The sequence below is a fragment of the Sciurus carolinensis genome, chromosome 1, assembly GCF_902686445.1.
Source record: "Sciurus carolinensis chromosome 1, mSciCar1.2, whole genome shotgun sequence".
Lineage (NCBI taxonomy): Eukaryota > Metazoa > Chordata > Mammalia > Rodentia > Sciuridae > Sciurus > Sciurus carolinensis.
Window position 1 is genome coordinate 180,089,147 of NC_062213.1, and position 23,621 is coordinate 180,112,767.

General features: G+C 39.3%; 1 protein-coding gene across 15 annotated transcripts in view; it reads right to left on the bottom strand.

Annotated features, from left to right (window-relative positions):
- Macf1 (microtubule actin crosslinking factor 1) overlaps positions 1 to 23,621 on the bottom strand; it is a 336,255-nt gene that overhangs the window by 69,374 nt on the left and 243,260 nt on the right. For all 15 annotated transcript variants that reach the window (XM_047537702.1, XM_047537610.1, XM_047537575.1 and 12 more), the window contains 5 exons: positions 23,207 to 23,448; positions 21,983 to 22,112; positions 21,139 to 21,338; positions 17,150 to 17,645; positions 15,004 to 16,475 (listed from right to left, as the gene is read on the bottom strand). In XM_047537702.1, the coding sequence (XP_047393658.1) occupies positions 15,004 to 16,475; positions 17,150 to 17,645; positions 21,139 to 21,338; positions 21,983 to 22,112; positions 23,207 to 23,448 (2,540 nt within the window). The remainder of the gene's footprint in view (positions 1 to 15,003; positions 16,476 to 17,149; positions 17,646 to 21,138; positions 21,339 to 21,982; positions 22,113 to 23,206; positions 23,449 to 23,621) is intronic.

The following is a 23,621-nucleotide window of genomic DNA, read 5'->3' on the forward strand; positions in this document are numbered from 1 at the left end:
AGAATAGGGTGTCCCAGAAAGGGGCAGCTTTCCTGACCTTGGAGGTGTTTGAACAAACTGCAAGAAATCACTTGGCAGAGATCTGGGGAAACAAACATACAAATCCTTCATAGTTTGTTCAGGATGAATTTTAAAGTCTCTTCTGATTTTAACACACTGTGACCCTAAGTATCAATCAGTTTACAGATCTGATACTTAACTGATCAGGAAATCTGTGTTTTAATTTTCTTTTAATTATTCAGACAACGGAAAAACCCAGGAAAAGCAAGATCAATTTCACTAGCAAATCTCCTGGCCAAATACATTCATTTGAGTGTTCAGATATCATAACAGACTAGCAGCCAGGGCTCCTCTGGTTGGAAGAATCTAAAGAATTCTGGCTCTGGACTAAGGGGGTGGTTATTCTGTTATAAAGAATGATCTTGAGTGGAATCACAGACTTCATGACCAGAAATTCCTTTCCCCCTTCCTCACCAAGTCAGGTGCCAATCCATTCAGGCTTTTCTTAATTAATCCCTGCCTATACTTAGATCTACTTTATTCTGCCCCTCTCATCAATGCTACATATAAGTAAATAAATGGAGCATTTCAACAACTATTTAAGTTGAAATTCAAATTACTTATCAGCTGTAGTCATACTCTTTCTAATTAAGGTGCTAATAAAATATTAGAGAACTTGGCACAGTGGCACATGCCAGTAATCCCAGCTACCTAGGAGGCTGAGGTAGAAGAAGTGCAAGTTGAAGACCACCTTGGCAACTTAGTGAGACCCTGTCTCAAAAAAGAAAAAAAAAAAAAAAAAAAAGGTTGGGAAGGTAGTAGCTCAGTGGTAGAGTACCCCTAAGTTCAAACCCCAGCATCAAAAGAAAAAAAAGAGAGAGAAACTCCCTCAGAGTTTAAACACAGACTGTAGAAAAGATACACATACACACACACACATATCCCAATCCTCCTTCCTCTTCCCCTAAAATCCTCTAAAAACAAAGAATGCTTTCTAAGTGCTTGCTTTGTTATTGCTTTGTTGTTGTTTTGAACACTATGTGTTCAGAAAGAAATCGAGAGAGGAAGCACAAGGTCTTTTTCCCTCAGGTCCATCTTGTTTTTTTTTATCTATTCCTAAGTTTCTCCTTAATTTTGGAATGTGGAACTCTGCCAACAGGCATCTCAGTGACTGAAATAAATACCTGATACAGCTTTCAACCTCTTGGTGCTCTGATAGTTAACAAAAAAAGCATCTGTTCATTTCACATGCTGTGTGTAAACTTTTTAAAAGAGAAACAGTTCCAGAGTATCTCTTTGGATGCTTCCCCCACCCCTGAAACCACAAACATATGCACTCAAGCCAAACATCAAATTAGTTTCTAGTGAGTTGATAACAGAGCTCAAAGAATTCTCTACTCATTTTGAAATTCCTAAGAACAGAATTTGGTGTCAGATTTTCCTTCAGTGAATCTAGAAGAAAAAATAATCCTGGCCCTTCTAGTTCCTTCCTGCTTTCTTCCTATTTAAAGGCAGCTGGGTGGAGTCTCCTCACACCCTATACACCTCCCTTTCCAAGTTTTGGCCTGGCACTTTGCCTTGGTCTGCTCCAGATCTGAACTGCCTGGCCTCAGGGACAATCTAGAAACTCCACACCCATACCTCCTTAGATTCTAAAATGCTTTTTCATCCACCTTGATGGGGGCTCTCTCTCTCTCTCAGAGAATTTACTTAGATATAGAGGGAAAAAATGGATCTTACTCATTTTATAACTACAAAACGCCTTTCATCTTAGGATATCTAGACTTTGCAAGCATTATTTAGAGGCAAGTGGAAACTCCACAGTATTAGTCTGTACCTGTTAAACATCAGTTATTACCATCCCTCTGGTGCTTTTATTATTATAAAGATGGCTAGAGAGTGGCTCATAAAACAACACAGCATGATGTGGAGTTTATTAGTTTATTTTAAAGGAGATTTTGATGTTATTTGTGCTCTCATGTATTCCTAAACCCATGAGAAAACTTTCCACACACTCTGCAGGAACTGTCCTGACCCCTTTAAGCCCTTTCCTGCTTGTAGACTTTCCAAATGACTGTATGTCAATTCCTCTTTTAGATTAGTGGTTACCAAGACAGTGATGATGAAAAAACATGGGGCTCTTTTAAGTTAGAAAACATTTGATGGAAGGAATGGAGAGGCAGGAAGGCAGCCAGAATCAGGGAAGGCTTCATGGAGGGAACCACATCTACTTCATTAGGATTTGGACACACAGAGATGGTAAAGACAGTGTTTCGAAAGTTCAGATCTAGATTCAGGTAAAGTGTATAGTTCCTAAAGAGGTAAATTCTAATTCAGCTCAGCTTAAGTTGTGGGCATATGAAAGGGAAAAATGAGAGGCCATAACGGTTAAGTAGCTGGAGGCCCATTAACCAAGGCCTCTGAATGGCAAGCCAAAGAAATTATGTTTTATTCAGAAAACTGTTACTACATCAAAAGGGTCATGACCAGGGGTGATGTGTAGAAAGCTTCCTAAGACTATGGGAAAGGATGTTCATTCAATTGCCATTTATCTCATTTAAAAAACACACCTCTTTAACTTAATAAATGAAGCTTAGGGTCTTAAATGTACTAGTATAAAATGATAGCTAGTGCAAATGAGCTGTAAAAGAAATTGTAGAGGCAGGTCTTGGACCTTACAACTGGACCAGCTAGAAGGCAGAGGTTAGAGGGGGGGAAAAATAAAGATAATACTATGGTATTACTCTTGGGTAACTAAGGGCATAGTAGGAACAAGAGAAGGGGAAAAGAAGTATTTGAATTCAAGTGTAGAGCGCTCAAAGACTTGTGTGGAGGTCTCCAGAAGGGATGCTCAGACAAGACTCCTGTGTGAGCTAGAGACAAAAATGTGAAAGCCTTCCATGGAACAACGTGGGGCAGGGCATCTCAGAGGCTGAGTGCAGAGAGAGAAGAGATGAGGATGGATGGGCAGAATTTCAGGAAACAAATATTTAGTAGGTAGGAAGACAGACCAAAAAGGAAAGCAGAAGAGCATCCAGAGAAGAGACAGGGAGAGAAGGTCAAGAAAGTAAACGGGCAGGAGGGTTTTAAGAAAGTGGAGATCAGTGATTTAGACTAACCCCTAGACTTGATAACTAGAAAGTCAATGAATACTTTTAGGAGAACAGTTTCAAGTGGGCTTGGTGGTGCACTCCTGTAATCCCAGCGACTCAGGAAGTCTTAGGCAGGAGGATCCCAAGTTCAAAGCCAGTCTCAGCAACTTAGCGAAGGCCTTAAGCAACTTAGCAAGACCCTGTCTCAAAATAAAAAATAAAAAGGGCTGTGGGGCTGGGGTTGTGGCTCAGTGGTAGAGTGCTTGTCTAGCATGGGTTTAATTCTCAGCACCGCATATAAGTAAATGAATAAAATAAAGGTCCACTGACAACTTAAAAAAAAATAATTTTTTTTTTTTTTTTTTAAAAGAAAAGGGGGCTGGGGAATGTGGCTCGGTGGTTAAGCACTCATGGGTTCAATCCATGGTACAAAAAAAAGAACAGCTTCAGCACAATGATGGGTGCTGGGTCAGATGACAGGATAAGGAGTAAAGATAAGGAGTATTAGTCTTCCTTCTTACGACTGTTCTTTTGGCTTCCATGAACCAGTGCTATCCCAAATCTACCTTTCTAACCAGTCTTTCTTTTTGTCCTTGGGATCCTCTTTCTGTCCACTGAGACAAGTAATTTTACAAAGTTGTATTCTTGATTCTTTCATTCTATAGAAAAAAAAATTAATATTAGGGATTGAACCCAGGAGTGCTTTAGCCCTGAGTGACATCTCTAGTCCTTTTTATTTTGAGAGAGTCTCAAGTTGCTGAGGGTCTTGCTAAATGACTGAGGCTGGCCTGGAACTTGTGATCCTCCTGCCTCAGCCTCCTGAGTGGCTAGGATTAGAAGCACGACCACCATGCTCAGCTTGTTCAACAAATATTTATTACCATAATATGCCAGACACCATGGGAGTGATGAGCAAGACATGTTCAGGAGCCTATATTCTAGCAGTGGAGACAGAGGTTCATTTCATTTTAATCCATAAGTACTCTGAAAGAAAAGCATGAATCAAGGGGGACAGACCCATCCTGGAAGTTCAGGGGGTACTTTCCTGAGAAAGTGATGATGTGGACATTCTGCTGAGACTGACAGGAGTCTTTCTAATTTCTGGGTGGTATGATTATCACAAAGTTGCTTGGCTATTTCCATGAAACAGGGCTGAATCTGGGCTGAATAAGGATTTGCTGCAAGGGTGCCCTGTCAAATATTAGAAAAGGGGGCAGAATCAATAATATAGAGATTTTTAAAAACTATCTCTTTCATTGTGTTACTAATGCAATTCTTATCATTGTTCACAAACAACTTAGGTTTGAATTTAATAAATTAGACTCATAACAGAGCTCATCTTTTGGAAATGAAATAGATATAAGAGATGATAGCAATACAAATGGTTTACTTGAAAATAAGCAGGAGAAAACCTAAGCTCAATTTCTTTGAATTCTTATTCTGCCCCTTGACTCATATATACACATGATCAAATATTAGAATCATGTATTTGCTCACACTGTAAATAATTAAAGGATAAAAAAAGATATGCAAAGATATTTCTGTAAAGCATCTCAATCTGGTATGCAACTGGCAGAGAAATGAATTATATTTGTGTTTTTAAGTGGATTCCTTCTGAAACTAAGTTGACATTGTCCCCCTTACATCTCAATGTTTTAATTAAAGACTAATTAATATTAAAAGGTATCTCTCCTAAAGATGCTGACGTGGTAGTTGCCATTGTATGCCAACAGAGGAAGATAACATGGTCTACGATAAAAGCTAATTAGGCCAAGGACCCTGAGATCATTATAGCTGATCAGATGGGTAACTGAGTCTGTCTGGGCAAGTCACTGAGCTGGTAATGTCTACTGGCTGATTTTTGTTAATCATATGAAAATAATATTTATTTGTAGAGAGCATAAGCCAAGGCCAAAGTGATCTCAGAAAAACTTGCTGGATGTGGGATTCTGATAAGAATGCACACATGAATAAATTTGAATAAACAAACGAACATGTACATATGTATGTATATATGTGTGTCTGTATGTATTTGTACACAAAAATATTTAAAGTTGTGTTAAGGAGTTATAACCTAAACCTGACTATGTATTGCTACACTAGGGTCAGAAAAAAAGTCCTAAACTTGTTCCCCACAAATATGACTCAGAAAACTGTCTGTTCATCCACTTGTTTCATGGTTGCCATAAATTAATTTTACTTTATCTTCATAATTTACATTTTTCCAAGAAAAATTGCTAATATAATCTAGTGCTGGGCCTTAGATCACATCTTCTGAAGAATGACTGTCCCTAGACACAAAAGGGGATTATGGTCCTTACTAAAAAGATTTCACAGCTGGATGTACTTGGCACACACCTGTAATCCCAGTTCCTGGGGAAGATGAGGTAGAAGTACCACAAGTTTGAGTCCAAAGTGGACAATTTGGTCAAAACCTGTCTTGAAATAAAATAAAAGGGTCGGGGCTATGGTTTAATGACAGAGCACTTGCCTAGCATGTATGAGGTCCTAGGTTTAATCCCCAGTACTGTAAAAAAGAGAGATTTCATAAAATTCTCATTTGTATATCTGAATAAGTTTTTTTAAAAAGGATATTATCATTTATTGAGCACCTAATATAACTCTAGTGCTTTTATTTATATAACTTCATTTAATTCTCACAAAACCCCTAAAGATATGATTTATCATTGTTCACATTTTATAATTGAAGTGATCAGGATACAGAGAATTTAAATAATTTTCCAAGGTCATTCAGCTTATAAACGATAGTGCCAGGATTCAAATCTGAATATTTCTGACTTGAACTTGGATTGTTTTTTCTCTACACCAGGCTGAATGTAGTATAAAGACTCTTTTTCACTGTCAACTAATTGAGTAAATGAGTCTAAAGTGATAGATAACTACAAAAGAATCTTTCGGAATCTGGCTTACTTCAAATGCATATGAGGTAGCAAATTTCTTTGAATTTTGCTTTGTTTGGGCTAATACTGAAATGAAATTATGTGCTCTTAACATATGCCAACTAGTAGAGAAGAAATGAAGCTCTGAAGGGAAGATGAATAGGTGAGTAAACTAGGCTAAGATATAATTCCTCGGGACACACAAGGATACACCAAGTCCTACAGAGTAGATAGGATCTGAATCCTAGAGCTCATGTGGCTTATAAGAAATAAAAGGCATTCATCCAATCAGTCAAATATTCATTAGCCTCCAACTAAGTATTTACTAATAGGTTACCTACTCTCTGGGACACAAAAGTGGAGTCATGGAGATGACAGATTGACAAACACAAATAATCAAAGTGTCAAAACTAAGTAGAGTATGTCATAAGGGCAAAATAAGTCATCCATCTTAAGTGATTTAGATGATCAGGAGAAATGGTGAGCTGGGGAGATCAGGAAAGTTTTGTAAAGAGATAGGACTTGAGCTATGCCTTCAGGTGTGGGTAGAGATCAAATAAGTAAAAATATGTAGAGTGTCTCAGGTAAATGGATAGAATGGATGGTCTATAGGATACAAGACTGGAAAGATAGTGCGGATCAAATATGTGCTTCAAGAATGTGGAAGCCAAAGACTGGGGGCACAGAAATAGAACAGTTCTGAAGGATGCCACCACTTGATTCTTCAGATCAGGTGGCTCCTGTGTTGTTTGGAGGTGAAGGATGAACACTCACAGAAAGAAGGATGAATACGTACAAAAGCTCAGGAAATTCATCTTGGACACCCAAGTTTTAGAAGGCTACAGCATAATTTATGACTGCTTTCTCTCCCCTGTGGGAACCATGTGTGTACATGCTGGCTATCCAATCATACCAGCTCTCTGCTCTCCTAACAGAGGGGCCTTTGTTCCAAACAGCAACGCTCAAAAGAGAAGGAGTCTGATAAAATCACACTGAGATCAGTACTCCCAGCTGGTGCAGGGGCTGATGCCATTCCACAACACACCCTACAGGAAGTCGCCTGAGATACACAGCTGATTGATTTCCACAGCAGGAGACTTGCGGCAGGGTGGGGTAGGGACTGGTCAAGCATGGAGAGAATTCTTTAGCCACTGACTCAAATTAGTTCACCAAGATCCTGACTTTATCCAACAAATCTGTATAAGTCACTCTTGGAAGCAATACTATTTCTTAACTGATTTTTGGAAAGGGGGAGGAAAACCACAGAAGCTTCCCCAGGCAGCATTCTGCAACTATTTTATCAGTTAACTCTTGTAATGGAAAAAGGCAAAAATCAAATTTCCTATCTTCCTAGAAGTGGGCTGAGTAAGTCTTTTACTGTTAAGGGACTACCCTGTATGTTGTAGAATGTTTAGCAGCACCCACTAGATCTAGAAGCAGTTTCCACATTTGTAACAATAAGTAATGTCTCTGAACATGGTAGAATGTCCCTTCAGGGGAAAAACTGCCCTGGGTGAGAACCACTAGGATAGCATGAATTTTGGTACCAAACAGATCTCTTAAATCCCAACTTGAATATCCACTTGCTAAATGGCTTGAAGAAGTTATTCTTACCTTTTCAAATCTGTTTTCTTATCTGCATTTAAAATGTCTGATTTACAGCGGGATTACTAGAGGTCATTTAGACTCAGGTCTCTCTTGCAGTACTTAAATTACCACTATCTCTGTGATTCTTTGTGTCTATTTCCCATTGTTAACCAGAGACTGTCTGTAACCCCAGCACCCACCCAAGTACTAGCATAGTAAGTGCTCAATAAGGATGGATTAAAAGGAGCCTGGAATCCCTTCCCACTAATCCCGACAAAATGATCTATGCAACATCATTATGTAGCAATTTTCTCATCTCTGGGTAGCCCAAAGTTCTGAAAGATCCACATTTGAAATAGTAATACTGGCTTGTGAGGATCTAAGGATTAAGAGTGTTCCATTATCTTGCACAACCAATATCAACAGAGGCTCACATTTGAAGAGCATCTGGTTGTGGCAGTTTTGTTTTGTTGGTTCCAGGGATTGAACCCAGCACTCAATCCCTGAGTCACATTCCCATGTCTTTTATATTTTATTTTAAGACAGGGTCTTGCTAAGTTGCTTAAGGCCTCCCTAAATTGCTGAGGCTGGTTTTGAACTTGCGATGCTCCTGTCTCAGCCTCTCAAATCACTAGATTTACGGGCATACACCATAGTGCCCAGTGTGGCAAAGTCTTAAAGAAGGTGTATGGAAGAACATTCTCTTTATAGCTACATTTTTCCAAAGGACAGCTGAGACTTGGGCAGGTCTCAGGAGACAAGAAGCAGCCCTTTGGGGCAGTGATGCTTTGGTGCAGTGTCCCTACTCAACTACCTGTGAGACTCACCTATTTCCTAGTAAAGTATCCAACAGTGACAGTCAAGGTCCTTCAGCGTGACTCATGAACACTTCCCAGAGGCTCAGTGCTTACAGCTCATGCACTAGCAAGTTAGCTTGAAAGTACACAAGATCCTTGTGACAGGTTCTTGCTATATTCAAGGTTGGCCTTGAACTTCTGGCTTCAAGTGATCCTCTTGCCTTAGCCTCCCAAATAGCTTGGACTACAGGCATATGTCATTGCACTTGGCTCTAGGGTCAAGTCCGAGATCACTTTACAATCACTTCTAGACCCAGCAAGAAATGGTCTAATCTGTGCTGATCTCAACCATGTACATTAATCAAATATTCAACAATTAATACAAGTTCTGCATAGAGTACATTGCAGTTTTTCCTTCTTGTACAAAATCATATGATGAATATCAGTTGTGAATGCTAGGTGCTGATATTGTATGTGAAGGATTTCAGTAAACTCAAGTTAAACTGCTCATTTTCTTTGGTTTGTTGCTTTCAAATCTCCCTTTGCTATAAAAATTTCCAGATTTTTGTGAAATCTATCCATGCTTTCTTGACAACTTTCCATTTGATTTTACTACCTTCACTGAGGTGTGGGCTTCTTTAAGATGATGTAACGGCTGCAAGTTTGGGATTTTCCCTGTGATGCTTACATTTAAAATACTAAGTGGCAATACTTTAAAAGGGAGCTGGAAAAGGTTCAACACGAAGGAAAAACTTAAAGGACTCCAAGGCTCCTTCGCCTTCTCCCCATGCAGTTGGTATGATAGGGATGGAGAAGATTATTACAGAACATTGGAATTCTTTGGGGGTGGGGGTGGGGGTGGGCGGTCACATCAGGGTTATAAATATCAGTGGCCAAACTGGGTTGGCTGCAAAGAACAACTGACATACTATCACCTCCCCTTAAAGGCACAGAACAAGGGAGCTCCCTGAAATATTTCCACAAAGGAAGTTCCTCTTCTCTTTAGAAATGCATCATCAGCCAAACACCTGCATCAACAACTATACACAAATTTCGCATGCCAGGGAAAGTGACTAGGGGATTTTGAGCCAGACATAGATTAGCACCAGTAAAAATAAAGAATCCAGTAACTAGTCTAAAGGAAGGTTGACTTACAGGCGGCTCTTACTACTTGTAAGGAGTCATAATCAGATTATGGGAAGACCACTTGCTATATAAATATATATAGAATCAACTAGTATCCATTCTAACTGAATCCTATGTGTTCCACACATAGGTGGCAATTTTCTTCAAGGGCAATGATTCTCAGAAGGGTGAATCTACCTCCCAGGGGACATTTGGCAATGTCTGGAGACATTTTTGGGTTGTCACAAGTGGGAAGTTACTATTTCTAGTAGTTACAGGTCAGAAATGCTATTAAACATCCAATGCACAAGACAGTCCTCAAAATAAAAAACAACCCAGTCCGAAATCTCATAATGCTGAAGTTGAGAAAGCCTGTTGTAGGCTATTTTCTTTACTTTCTTGGATCTTAGTTTCTATTGAAGTAGCCTTGTTTAAGAAAGAGGAAAAAAAGAAAGAAAGAAACAAACAAGGAAGGCCAAGGGTCAGCATAAAGCAAGGGAGCAGGGCAAAGGGTGCCTACTTATCTTGGCTGCTATAAAGCCAGAGATACCTAAGCCTCCAAGTGATAGGCCATACTAAGTTTGAGCTCCTTTCTCTCCTGGGGCAGGTAGATAATGCTGACCTCATTTGCTTTATTCTTTAGTGACTTGCTTCTAGTCACTAACTGTCAAAACCATAGATGGGCTGATACTGCCTTTGTAATCATTTGAAAAGAAGGAGCAAGTACCTCTGTACAAATGGGCAGTCTTTCTACTCCATGTTGGGCCCTGTCGTCCCTGGGTTTTTCACATGTGCTCACACCTAAGTTTGCTAACCATGAGGCAAAAAATTAAACCAAGTTTTGTTTGTACCAAGAATTGAATTCAGGGGCGCTTAATCACTGAGTCACATTCCCCCAGTCTTTTAATTTTTTTTTTTTTTTTTTTTTGAAAAAGGGTCTTACTACGTTGTTTAGGGTCTCACTAAATTGCTGAGGCTGGCTTTGAACTTGCAATCCTCCTGCCTCAGCCTCCCCAGCTGCTGGGATTACAGGTGTGTGCCAGCATGCCTGGCTAAATGAGGGGTTTAAAGGACTTTAAAAATTATTTATTTATTTTTCGGTGTAGTGGATATTGAACTCAGCACCTCATGCTCTGAGCTATCCCTAGCCCTTTTTATTTGAGACAGCATTTCACTAAATTTCACAGAGACAGGCCTTAACTTGAGATCCTCCTGCCTTAGCCTCCCAAGTAGCTGGGATTAAAGGTATCTGCCAACATACCTGGCTTAAAGTGCTCTATCACTGAGTTACATTCTAGGCCCTTTTTAAAAAAAATTTATTTTGAAACAGGGTCTCACTTAGTTCCCCAGATTGGCCTGGAACTTGTCATTATCCTGCCTTACTTAGCATCTCCAGTATCAGGGATCACAGGCAAGTGCCACCACATGCCAGGTTTCTTGATGCTGTTCACCAGTATGATGCCAAAAGTATCACCCACCTCCTTCCTGACAAAAAAGGTTAGCATGGTTCCCGTTGGGCAGCAGAGGCACAAGGGAGGGGAAGAGCTAAAACTCAGAATGATCTCAATTCTTAACAAGTAAAACCTACCCAGGGAATTTCAAATGAGGAAAGCCTCATTCTGCTATCCTAAGATTAGATTTCCTTTTTTCTACCCTTCCCATTAAGGTCATACTGGGGGAATTCTTCAGCTCACACTTCAGTAATGTAAACACCCCTCCCTTCTTGTTAGTCTCCTGTTAGGCACATACAATTCTGTTTCCTCAATAATCAGAGACTCTCATTTAGGAAATGGAATTTCCTGAAGAGTTTATCTGGTCTTTTCCTCCAGTTGTCTGAACACATGCTCAATATTCTCATTATGACTTATGGAAAGGTTTTTTCCTTTCTACTTTCAACTGAGAGCTGAACCCAGTAAAGGCTCTAACTTAGGAAGGCTGAGGTTTTTGCCTTCTTAGAGTGGAAAGGACTCTTTCTCATAGGTTCCATTGCTTGACCAGATTCTATAAATTATTCAGAGGGACCAAGGGAAAGCCTTTACTAGGAATGACTTTTAGTTTTTCTGTGTTCACTTAAAAAAAAAGGAGGAAAAAAATTTTCCAACAGACTAAATGAAGCTGCATGGATTTATCAGCCCTATTGCCCAGCCCTAAGCAAGTCTGAAAGTTCTTCACAGATCTGACAGTCTGTTTATTTTGACCATCCCCAGTGGAGTTAGCCAGGTCAAAGTAGAGCCTGTGATTCTGTTTCACATATTCATATCCTGTTCACTTATGCAGATTCTGTGTTGAGAATATGTTCCCATTTAAAAAAAAAAAAGAAGAGCTGAAAACTTAAAGCTAATGCTGTTTTTAAATATTTATCATCATTTGTTTGTTTGTTTTGAGGGAAGCAGTTATTGAATCTGAAAGAAGAGTCATCAGTCTGATTTATGCTGGACTACATAGCACATTAGCCCAGGAAATCGACATTCACAACATGAAAATGACGTCCTCAGAAAGGATCCAAAAGATCTTCCCTTTTTGCAGCCTCTAGGAGGCTGTGGAACTGACAGTTTTCCCCTCTCATTGTTTTCACTTCCCACGAGCTCAGCAGGAGATCAGCCAGGAGTATGCCCTTCCCCTCCGGACCACAGACCTTTGCTGGGAGGAGGCAAAAACTTCCCTAAACTTTTGACCCCCCTAGTAGGTGGACTGGTAAAACAGGACTTCTGATTTGCACACCCAACTCTAGGGGGGACACCGATCATTTAATAGCAACTAGCTATTGACTTAATGATGAGTCATAATAGGGTGCTCACTCTTCAGCTCTTCAGCCAGGTTTGCTTTGTCAACACCAGACCTCTGCACATAAACACTCTGCCAGTGCTTGGCTGATTGGTCCCAGCCTTCATATCCATGGTATTCATGGTAGGAGGCTTATTCTTAGGAGCCAATGAAATGTGACCAGCAACTAAGCAGCTACTGAACTCTTGAGCACTATGCGGTCTACCTCATAGTTAATACAATTTTAACAGGCTTATTTACTTCATTTTCTAGCTCACTAATGATTTGAAGAGAGGGGGAAGGCTGCTACAGGCTGACCCAGTAACAGCAGAACAAAGCAATATCAGTAATACACTTGGTATCCTTGGGGCAATGGTTCTAGAGCAGATCCCCTGTGCCCCCAGATACCAGAATCCATGCATACTCAGGTTCCTTATATAAAATGAATAGTATTTGCATCTTCCCATAGCTTTAAATCATCTCTGGCTACTTATAACACCTAATACCATGTAAATGCTATGCAGATAGTTGTTATACTGTATTGTTTTAAAATCTGTATTATTTAACTTTGTATTATTTTGTATTGCTATTTTTTATTATTTTTCCTCCTCTGAAATATTTTTAATACATGGTTGGTTGAACCTGTAGAAGCATAGAGTCAGCTGTAATACTTGCCATCATGGGAAAAAGTACTTTGTGTGAGTCTAGGAAATTACCTCCCCCAGCTATGTACCTGTACATATAACCGATCCAATCAGGTCAACACTGCAGAGGGCCTAAACAAGCACTTCAACAGAGTACTCGAACTGCACAGCAATTTAGAAACATTTAACACAAAGCAGCCCCAAACCTCTCTAATATCCTTGAGAATATGACCACAGGGGAGAACTACACAACATTTTTAACATTAACTTGTACTCATTAAGAAAAACTTATATAATACAGTATTGAGAAAATTAGTCAAAATTTAAAATAATTTCTACACAAATTAGAATCTGGTTAAATGAGACTATTTTTGGACCTACAAGGATAAACTTCAGTTGTCTAAGAAATTTATTTAGTTGCTTAGACCATTAATTCCAATAACCCAATTCCAGGTCAACTGGATAATAGACACATGTCTACAGAAGAGAGTCTGTGCTCTCCAGGAGCTTCCAGCAGAAAAGGAAAGAAAAGCATGCCAGATGACAAGGGAAGGCCACACTGCTACCAGAGAAGAGGTGTGGGTGTTTTGAAGAGGAACAAACGTTGCCTTATGGGCTTGAATTTTATCTATTTATTCTTTCTTATCAGAATGCCCTAAGAAACCCAAATAGGATCACTTGCTCCAAACTGTACTATCTCCAAACATGATAAGGGGGCCTTCAGCCAGTGTCCCACTCTAATACAGAATGTCCCTTAAGCTCCTAGCAGGGCCTTTCTGAAACAGTCACCTTTTTGCACTTCAATTTTGTCTACAAAGGTGTGACCCATCCAGGAAACATGTGACTCTAACCCTGATGTCAGCATCCCCTCTCCATACATTATAAAAGGAAAGAATTCTAGCTGGGCACAATGGTGCACACTTGTAATCCTAGCAACTTGAGAGGTTGGGACATGAGTTCAAAACTAGCCTCACCAACTTAGTGAGGTGCTAAGCAACTTAGTGAGACTCTGTTTAAAAATAAAAGAGCTAGGGATGTGGTTTAAGAGTTAAGCTGCTGGAACAAACTGCTGGAAGTAACCTTTCTACATCTGTTCCATGTACCATGAAAGACAGTGGCAGAGTGAGGTATTTTAAAGTATTTAGTAAAGGAAACTCTTGGGCTAAATGTTCAAGAGTTATTAGTGAGAGCCTAGACCCAACAGGCAGGACTGTGACCAGCAAACTGACACTTTGGGGTCCAGCTGCCTGATCATTATGTTTTATTGATTGATAGATTGATTTAGCGATACTGAGACTGATCCCAGGAGGACTCTAATACTGAGTTACATCCCCAGCAGAGTCTCACTAAGTTGCCAAGGCCAGCCTGGAACCTGTGATTCCTCTTCTCAACCTCCTCAGTAGCTGGGATTATAGTCATGTGCTTCTGAGCCTGGCCTGTTGTTTTAATTTAGACTCTAAAAATCTCACGACTAGAAATTCTGACTCAGGTAAAGAACTAAAATATTTCTGCGATTAAGGTAGTATTTCTCAAACCCTCCTACAGGCAAAGAACTTGAACTCTTGAGGAGCCTGGGGTATATTTTTAAGGTGCTTTCTGTCATGTTTCATTCAATTCAAATCATGAGAATTTTACATCTCATTCCATGATACATCAATAAAATGTCAGTAATTTCTCCTGAAATCTGTGTAAATCAACACTTTAGAATATGGGCCCATGTTCATCTTATGGCTTCTCATAGCTCAATTTGAAAAACAGGGACCAGAAAACATGTTCTCTGCAGTTACCAACACAGTTAATTTGACATCAAGAACTCCTAAGAGGAGATTCTTAGCATAAGAGATAAGACTTAGATATTTCTTTCTATATCCTTAATTTGTTATAAAAACTGAAATAAACCACAATAGAAAAATGTTCAAAACAGTCTACCTAGAAGTCCAATAGACTCTTTGGTCTTCGGTGTACTTTGGAGGTAATGAAAGTGAGAATAGCAGGGATAGGAGTGACAATGCATACTCAGCTGGAATTCAAGTTACAAGCAAAGAAATACACATAAGAGATAGAAAAAGAAAAAATAAATAAGGGCAAGACTTACTTTAAAGTCTGCTAACTGTTGGTTGATGACATCTACTTCAGTCCCCACTACCCACTGGAGTGCCTCTCCCTCCTCCGCTGCTGTGGTTGCATCATTGAGGACTTTCAATTTCCTATAGAAGTCCTCTACTCGACCCAATGTTAGCTCCAGCTGTTCCTGGCGAGCTTTCCCCCTCTCTGACAATTTGCCACACTGTTTATTCAGGGCTTCTAGCTCCCTCTTGAGACCTAACAAGTCCAGAGTCCCCTCTTCTTCCAGCATTTGTTGGCACTCTGCTTCAGAGGCCTCTATGTCAAACTTGAGGGACTGTATTTTGTTCAGGAAGAGTCGTACATCCTCAATTTGGGATTGGAGGCTATCGGTGTCTCTGCCGATAGCACCCATGCCATCTAGCTCATCATCCAGGTCCGCCAACTGAGAAAACATTTCTCGGACTCGGCAGTGAAACTGGCCAATCCCCTCCAGCTTGTTTTCCATTGTCATGCAACCACTGTTCACTCTTTGTTTCACTTCTAGGAACTCTTGCTGGGCGACCTCAGCTTGATGAAGAAGTTGGGATGCATCAGATCCATCTGGGGCATCTTCTACCAGTCCCTGAGTGAAGTTCCTCAGATAGTCTACTTGAGACTCTAGAGCCTGCAGCACTTCCTGTTGAGCTCTTAGCTTCTCTAGGTTCTTGTTGCTACAGGCTTGAGAGCCCAGTGCATCAAAGATTTCAAGTTGATGTTTGGCTCCTTCAACTTTTCTTTCAATATTCTTAAAGCTTTCCTGAAACTCCTTGAGCCTCTGAGTCATTTCTTCGAGCAACCCAGTTTTGACCTGTAGCTCTTCTGTAATGGCATCCATCTTCTGGTTGATCTCAGCCTTCTCATCCCGGATACCATCCTCATCAGTTTCTGAAGAATTAATCAGAATGTCAGCAGCACTATTCAGTATTTCCAGCAGGGAGCGGCGCTTTTCCACCTCATTCAGCATAGCCTTTGATCTCAGGAGACTGGATTCTAGTTGCACTGAATCCAGAGTGACCCTTAATTCAGACATCTTGGCTTTACAATCTTCTATCCATGGCACAAGGTCTTCCACATGCCACTGATACTTCTGAGCTTTCTGCATACAGTCCTTAAGCCTGGATTGTCTGTCTGCAGTTTTTTTACTAAGCTCTTCCCAGTGGCTTTTGAGTTCAACCAACTGGTTTTGTAAAGTCCTTTTCTCTTCTCCAGGGGGTACAGAAAGCAGCAGAGATTCCCCCTCGGCCACAATCACTTCATAGGAACCACTGTGTTGATTAAGGCTTTTCTGAAACTCTTCATTCTCCTGTAGCTGAGACTGTAGCCTCTCCAGTTTTGCAGAAATTGGGCAGCTTTTTGCTTGCTGGCTTTGTTTGTCATCTAACCAGGTCTTCAACTCATCAAACATTTGCTGGAACTGCTGGGTGCTGGCAAGAGCTGACTGGAGTCTGTTCATGCGATCAGCTGAAATGAGAAAACGAAATTGAAATCAATCAAGCCTGAACATGGCATTTAAAATGTTTGCTGAGAGTATATGGTATAATTTCAGGGGAAGGGAAAAAAAGGTTAATTGAGAATCTACCATAAAAAAGGCATACAGCTAGGCTCCTTCACACATTATATCTTATTTAATATGAACTTTGTAAGGTGACTTGAATACTTCTAAGCCTATAGAAACTGAAAGCCATATACATTTCCAGAAAAAGAGACAATAAATCAACGACAAAAATTTTCCTGTGTAATGTCATCATAAGACATCCAGAGAACATTTTAACTTTGCATATATGGGGTATGTGCTTATGTGTGTGTACTCCTGTAATATAAAGAAAAGAAGTAGGTATCAGTGAAACTGTGCGAGTAACTCCACTTATTAGTATATGGATGGGCATGAATGTCTACCTGTTGGCTGACTTTGTATCAGAGTTTTTATCTCTAGAACTGTGCTATGTGAAGTTATACATACTGCCAGAGTTCAGTGTGTAATATAGTAACCACAGCAGTTCTTGCTGTCATTGGATGAAGGAACAGGTAACACTAAAAGTCCAAAAGCTACTTAAAGGTCATTCTAGATTCCTGTGGCTACTACTAAGCCATTCCTTTTTTCTATTGTCAAGAGTGCATTCCTCATCCCAACTCACCTGCAAGGTCTTCTAAGCCTTGGAGTGGCAGAGCAACTGTCTCCAAACGCTTCTTCAGCTCATCCTTGAGGTACTGCTCACCAATGAGCACTGAGAGTTCATCACACAGTGTTTGAGCCTCCTTTATTTCATTGTCTAATTGTTCCAAGTCAGATCGAATTTCACTTGTCTCCTCTAATTGCTGCTTTACAGCCTCAGGTTGGGTGCTGATGGCTGATTGGCCACTCAGTCGCTGTCCAATTGCCTTCACTTTCTCTGATAAGTCCTGGAGCAGTTCTTGGTACTGGGTGCTTTTAACAATAGCTTGGTCAATTTGGCTGGAACGGGAATTGAGTTTGTCAGTCAGTTCAATCCACTTCTGATTGATGCTCTGGAGTTCTTTCTGTACTTGGTTGGTGGATGGAGATACATCTCCAGGGCCTATTAGTATGCCCTGAGCTGCCTCGTTCAGCTGCTTATGCTGTTGCTTGCGTGTTTCAAACTCTTTCAGCATAAACTAAAACAGAAATGACATTAAGACATTTAGACAGAGAAAACATCTAAAAGCAGTGTCAAAACCAAAACTGATTTTGGACCGTGATAGCCCCTTCTGAGAATAAGTCAGAAAACTCCAAGGACCAGGCTATCATTATTATTTTAAAATATTTTTTCTAGTTTTTGATGGACCTTTATTTAATTAACTTATTTATATATGGTTCTGAGAATTGAACCCAGTGCCTCACACATGCTAGGCAAGTGCTCTACCACTGAGCCACAACCCCAGCCCCTTAATTATTTTTTTTAAGCCAGTAAAAATTATTGTTTTTTTTTTTTTTTTAAGAGGGGAGGTGTACTGGGGATTGAATCCAGGGGTACTTTACCACTGAGCTACATTCTCCATTCTTTTAAAAATTTACTTATTTATTGCATTTTGAGACAAGGTCTCATTAATTTGCTGAGGCTGGCCTCAAACTTGCAATCCTTCTGCCTTAACTTCCTGAGTCAGTGGAATTACAGGCATGCGCCACTTCACCTGCAAAATTTACTGTTTTAATACAGTAGGCTTAGGCAGTGTTACTTTTAACAACTTCTTAATAAATAAATATTCTGAAAGGATCATTGATTGCATTATTTTATTTTTCCCCTTATTTGTCCTACTCTGTTTTACTAAAGTCGACCTGGGCTAGGAGACGGGATTGGTATTTATCAGCTTTGCCATGCAATACCAGGCCTCTAAATCTGGAGTCTGGAATATTGGGTTCCAGAGCCTGCTATGTTACTGGTTGGGCTTGTCATTTCTGCTTTCAATGCCTCTGCTTTTCTTAGTTTCTTTATTGGAATTCCAACAGCACCTGTGACCTATATATCACAATGTAGCAAAATTAGATAAAGAGCTTCTATAAAGCAAGGACCATGTCTTTTAATTTATTTTCTATCCCCTGCCCCTCTCACCAAAGAGGTTAGGATTACAGCCTCTGGTTCCAGAGTGCCTGAGTTCAATCATCAGTTGTATAACTTCAGGTGAGTTTTTAGAAATTTTCTGAATCTCAGCTTCCTTATCAGTAAAATGAGGATAGTAAAATACTTAATATGGCTGGTGAGAAGACTGAGATAATTTGTAGAAAGTACTCAGCATTTATAATATAAAAAATTAGACATGATCAAGAAAAACAAATATGTAAAGAATAAACTAATAAAATACAGTAAAATTAAAAATGATAAACCATTGACATGAACATGGAATAAGATGCTGTGAAAGCACAGAGTAAGGGTGATTAAGTCTGTTGGGCATGACAAAAGGTAGAATTAGAAAGATGCTCCGGAGGTAACCATAAAGAATGAACAGAAATGCCTATAATCCCAGCAACTCGGACAGCAGGATTATAAATTTGATGCCAGCCTTGGTCATGTAGTGAATAGGAATTTCCCAAGCAGAACAGAGTCAGGAGGGCCTAGCAAAGGCACAGAGCCATCTGAATGTGGCATATTTGAGAAACTATTTGGTGTAGGTAGAATACTGGGCATATGGGAACAGAACTAGAAATGACAAGCTAGACAAGCTGGGACCAGACTGTGAAAGTTCTTCGATATCAACCGATCAATTATTTGGACTTTAATAGTCAGCCAAGAGAATCTTAATATCCCCAGATATGTGATTTAAAGAGATAATTTGGTAACTAGGGGTGGGGTGGGCAAAAGTCCATTAGGAAGCTGTTCCTATGCTATAGTCCAGAGAGCAAGTCTATGACAGGATGGATAAAAAAATCAGAACAATGGTTCTCACGGTATGGTTCGAAGATCCCTGTAGGGCTGAGACCCTTTCAAGAAGTTCCGAAGCCAGGCTAGTGACCCAGAAGCTTGGGAGGCTGAGGCAAAAGGATTGTGAGTTCAAAGTTAGCCTCAGCAATTCACCAAGACTCTGTCTCTAGCTAAAATATGAAAAAGGGTTGAGGATGTGTGGGGATGTGGCTCAGTGATTAAGCACCCCTGGGTTCAATCCCCAGTACCAAAAAAAAAAAAAAAAGTCCACAAGATCAAAACTATTTTCATAACAACACTAAGATATTATCTGTCATAAATGTTCGATAAAATTTCCCAGAGAGGCTGGGATTGTAGCTCAGTGGTAGAGTGCTTGCCTAGCATATGTGAGGTACTGGGTTTAATTCTCAGCACCACATAAAATAAATGAATAAAATAAAGGTCTATCAACATCTTAAATAAGAAAATTTCCCAGAGGAAATTTTATTTTATCATGTTATTTTAAAATGAATACATATCTTAAAAATTACTGTTTTTTTTTTTTTTTTTTTTGTGGTATTGGGGATCGAACTCAGGGCCTTGTGCTTGCGAGGCAAGTACTCAACATTTTTCATTCTTATATCTATATCTTACTGCCTCTATTAATGATGTCTAATAGTACAACAGACTTAACTTGTTACTTATGTTAATGTGATTTTTATCATGTTATTTTAAAATGAATACATATCTTAAAAATTACTGTTTTTTTTTTTTTTTTTTTGCGGTACTGGGGATCGAACTCAGGGCCTTGTGCTTGCGAGGCAAGTACTCTACCAGCTGAGCTATCTCCCCAGCCCAAAATTACTGTTTTAATACAGTAAATATCAATAGATAAAATACAATCTGTATAGATCCTCAATAACTTTTAAGAGTATAAAAGAGTTTGAGGACAAAAACCTTGAAAACCACTGAATTAGAAAAATATTTGTAAATAGATGAACCAGGACTCAAAAATTATTTTAATTGCAGAGCCCTAAAAGAGGTCCCTTTAAAAAGTACTCTTAGTCTTAGGGAACCTGGTGGGAGGGGAGAAGAAATGTAAGAGTTTTGGGGAAAAAGTAGAACTAGGAAAAAATTCTAGGCAGGGTTTTACTGGAAGTGACATAATTTTGACAAACCTAAATTCTATGATGTTAGGAGAAACATAAAAACTTTTTTGAGGTTTGACCAGCAGAAAAACTTTAAGTAAACTCAGCAGATATAGTAAATAATATGGATCACTACTACTGAGGATTAAAAATAAAATCTTTTATAATTTCATCAGAAAACATTTTTCATTCTTATATCTATATCTTACTGCCTCTATTAATGATATTAATAATAACTATTGACTATTTACTATTTGATAGTCATAATGATAAACACTTCACAAACATCTCATTAAAATTGAGGAAAAGTACCAGTCATGGTGGCCCATGCTTATAATCCCAGCAACTCTGGAGGCTGAGGCAGGAGGATCAGAAGTTTGAGGCCAGCCTGAGCAACGTAATGATAACTTGTCTTTAAAAAAGAAATAAAAAGGGTTGGGGGTGTAGCTCAGTATTAGAGTGACCTTGGGTTAAATCCTTAGTACCAGAAAAAAAAGTATTGAAGAAAACAGATAAGTGACTTATCTAGGGTCATATGAAACTGATTTGCTGGGAACAGGATTCAAACCCAAATCCACATAGCTTCAATTTATTTGCTCTAAACCATTAAGCTACACTGCTTACCTGGACCTGCTGTTTTTGTGCATTCAACATATTGGGGTCAATAGATAGGGGGCCCAGCACTCCCATCATCAGTTCCTTCTCCATCAGCCAGGGCCGGAGCTGAGATTCTGCAGCCTGGAAGCAGGCCAGATGGCTTGCAGATTCCTCTAGCTGCTTTTGCCGAGTCATAGTCACCTCAGTGGCCCTTTCCCATCGGGAATCTGTAGAGAAGAAATGAGATAATGTAGTTCTTTACTCTCATCAGCAATTGATCTGATCCCTAAATTAAATTCCTAATATAAGAATATGACTCCAGGAATATTATTTAGTATTTTTAAAATGAAAAATACCTCTTTAAAATTTTTAACTAAAGAAATACGAAATACAAACAATTCTGTATCTTCACTGGGGTGGTGGTTACACGAAACTACATGTAATAAAATTGCACAAAACCATACACATATGTAAAATATACTACATATTTTATTATCTGCTTAAAATTTGCTGTATTATAAACATTTTTATGCCAGTATTCATTTATACTATTTACAATTTATTAAACATATATTATTATTCATAACATTGAATATGTAGATTTCCCATTTTCATTTTGATCATCAATGGTCTCTTTAATTCTTGATGACAGTGGACTACTAATTTGACTTGTCCTAGAAAGCCACAATTCCAACTTTGAGTGGAATTTCTAAAACTTTTCCCTATTCAGACTCACTCTCTGACACTGTATGGGCCTTTTGCTTATAAAAATTAACTAAAAATAATTCCTACTTTATAGGATATGCTGAAATTGTGTTTGCTTTAGACACAAACAATTCAGTGAATGTGAAACACCCCTGTGACAACATACTGAGCTCTTCTTGCATTTTCTTCCAATTTTCTGCTTCTTGTGAGTTGGGATATGTCATCAGTAATTCAGCTAGAGCTTGCTTCACTTTTTGGACTTTTGGAGAATTCTGTTCCAATTCAGACAGGAAGGCCTAGGAGAAACATCATGCATACCATGAGATTCTGGACAGGAAACAAAGTTGTGATTGGACTAGAAGATTGGGTGACAATTAAAGGCTCTTTCTCTGATTATTTTACTTATTTATTTATTTAGGCTGAAAGATATTCTCTGATTCTATCCGGACTTGATTTGTGAATTTAAAGTACTTAGCCTTTCAGTTTCAATATTTACTTTAAAATCTAGAGTCAGGGGTGGTGGCACATGCCTGTAATCCCAGTGACTCAGGAGGCTGAGGCAAGGGGATCACAAGTTTGAGGCCAGCCTCAGCAATTTAGCAAGGCCCTAAGCACCTTAGCAAGACCTCATCTCAAAATAAAAAATAAAAAGGGCTGGGGATGTGGCTCAGTGGTTAAGCACCTCTCAGTTCAATTCCCAGTACTAAAAAAAAAAAAAAAAATATTTAGATAGCAGAATCTAAGTTTATTTAAGTACATCAATGAAACCCAATAAGTAGGAATTATCACTACTTATAAGGCTAAAAGTGGCAAGATCTGATGATGACAACATTTCACTAGTTGGAGATGACATGTGATATTCAACTGAAGTATTTTATTCTGGTCCCACCTGCCAGTCTTTTTTTTTTTTTTGTCGTGCTGGGAATCGAACCCACGGCCTTGTGATTGCAAGGCAAGCACTTTACCGACTGAGCTATCTCCCCAGCCCCCCACCTGCCAGTCTTAAGAATGAACTGTAATCAGTTTTTTATGTCCCTCTATGAGTTGGAAAGGTAATTCAGAGAATGGTTTGGCTCACTTTAGCATTAGATGAAATATCTTTAATCCCATTCTCAATGTGCTGATGCTTCTGGGGAAGGCTATTCTCTTTCTGCAAACATACCTGGTTTTATTTCCAAATCTGATTTATAACAACTTTTAATTTCACAGGTAAAAAAAAAAATTCTAGGAGAGGTAAGCCATGTTAAACATATGGAAGTCAAACATACTGTTCTTCACAGCCTGGGTAGTTGGCAGTATCTCACTCTTAGATCCTTCGGCTAGGGAAGGAAATTGGTGTATCAGAGTCTTCCTCTTAGTGTTGGGAATGGAACTAATGTAAACGTAATACCTTGTTAGATTCAGCTTGTGCCTTCACTGTTTCTGTCTTGGTTGGAGACAAAGAGGCATCCATGGCTTTCAGGACCTCCTCTTTTGATTCCAGCCACTGCAGCACTGAGTTTGCCTCTTTCTGAACTTCCTCCATTCTGCTGAGGACAGCCTGAAGGCTTTCCTGGTGTTCCCGAAGTACTCCACCTAGTTTCTCGTACTTCAAGTTTACATCTGACAAGTCACACTGTATCTCCGTCAGATCTAGTATCACAGAAATAGAAATCAGAATGGGAGTAGCTCTCCCGTTGGTTTCTCACTCCTAAATTATGTTAGGATTACGCATCTCTCCTACTCTACCTAGTGAACTAGTGAAAATCTTCCTCCTAGATCACACAAAAGTTCTTATTTAAATACACAAAGCAAAAGAGTTCTCA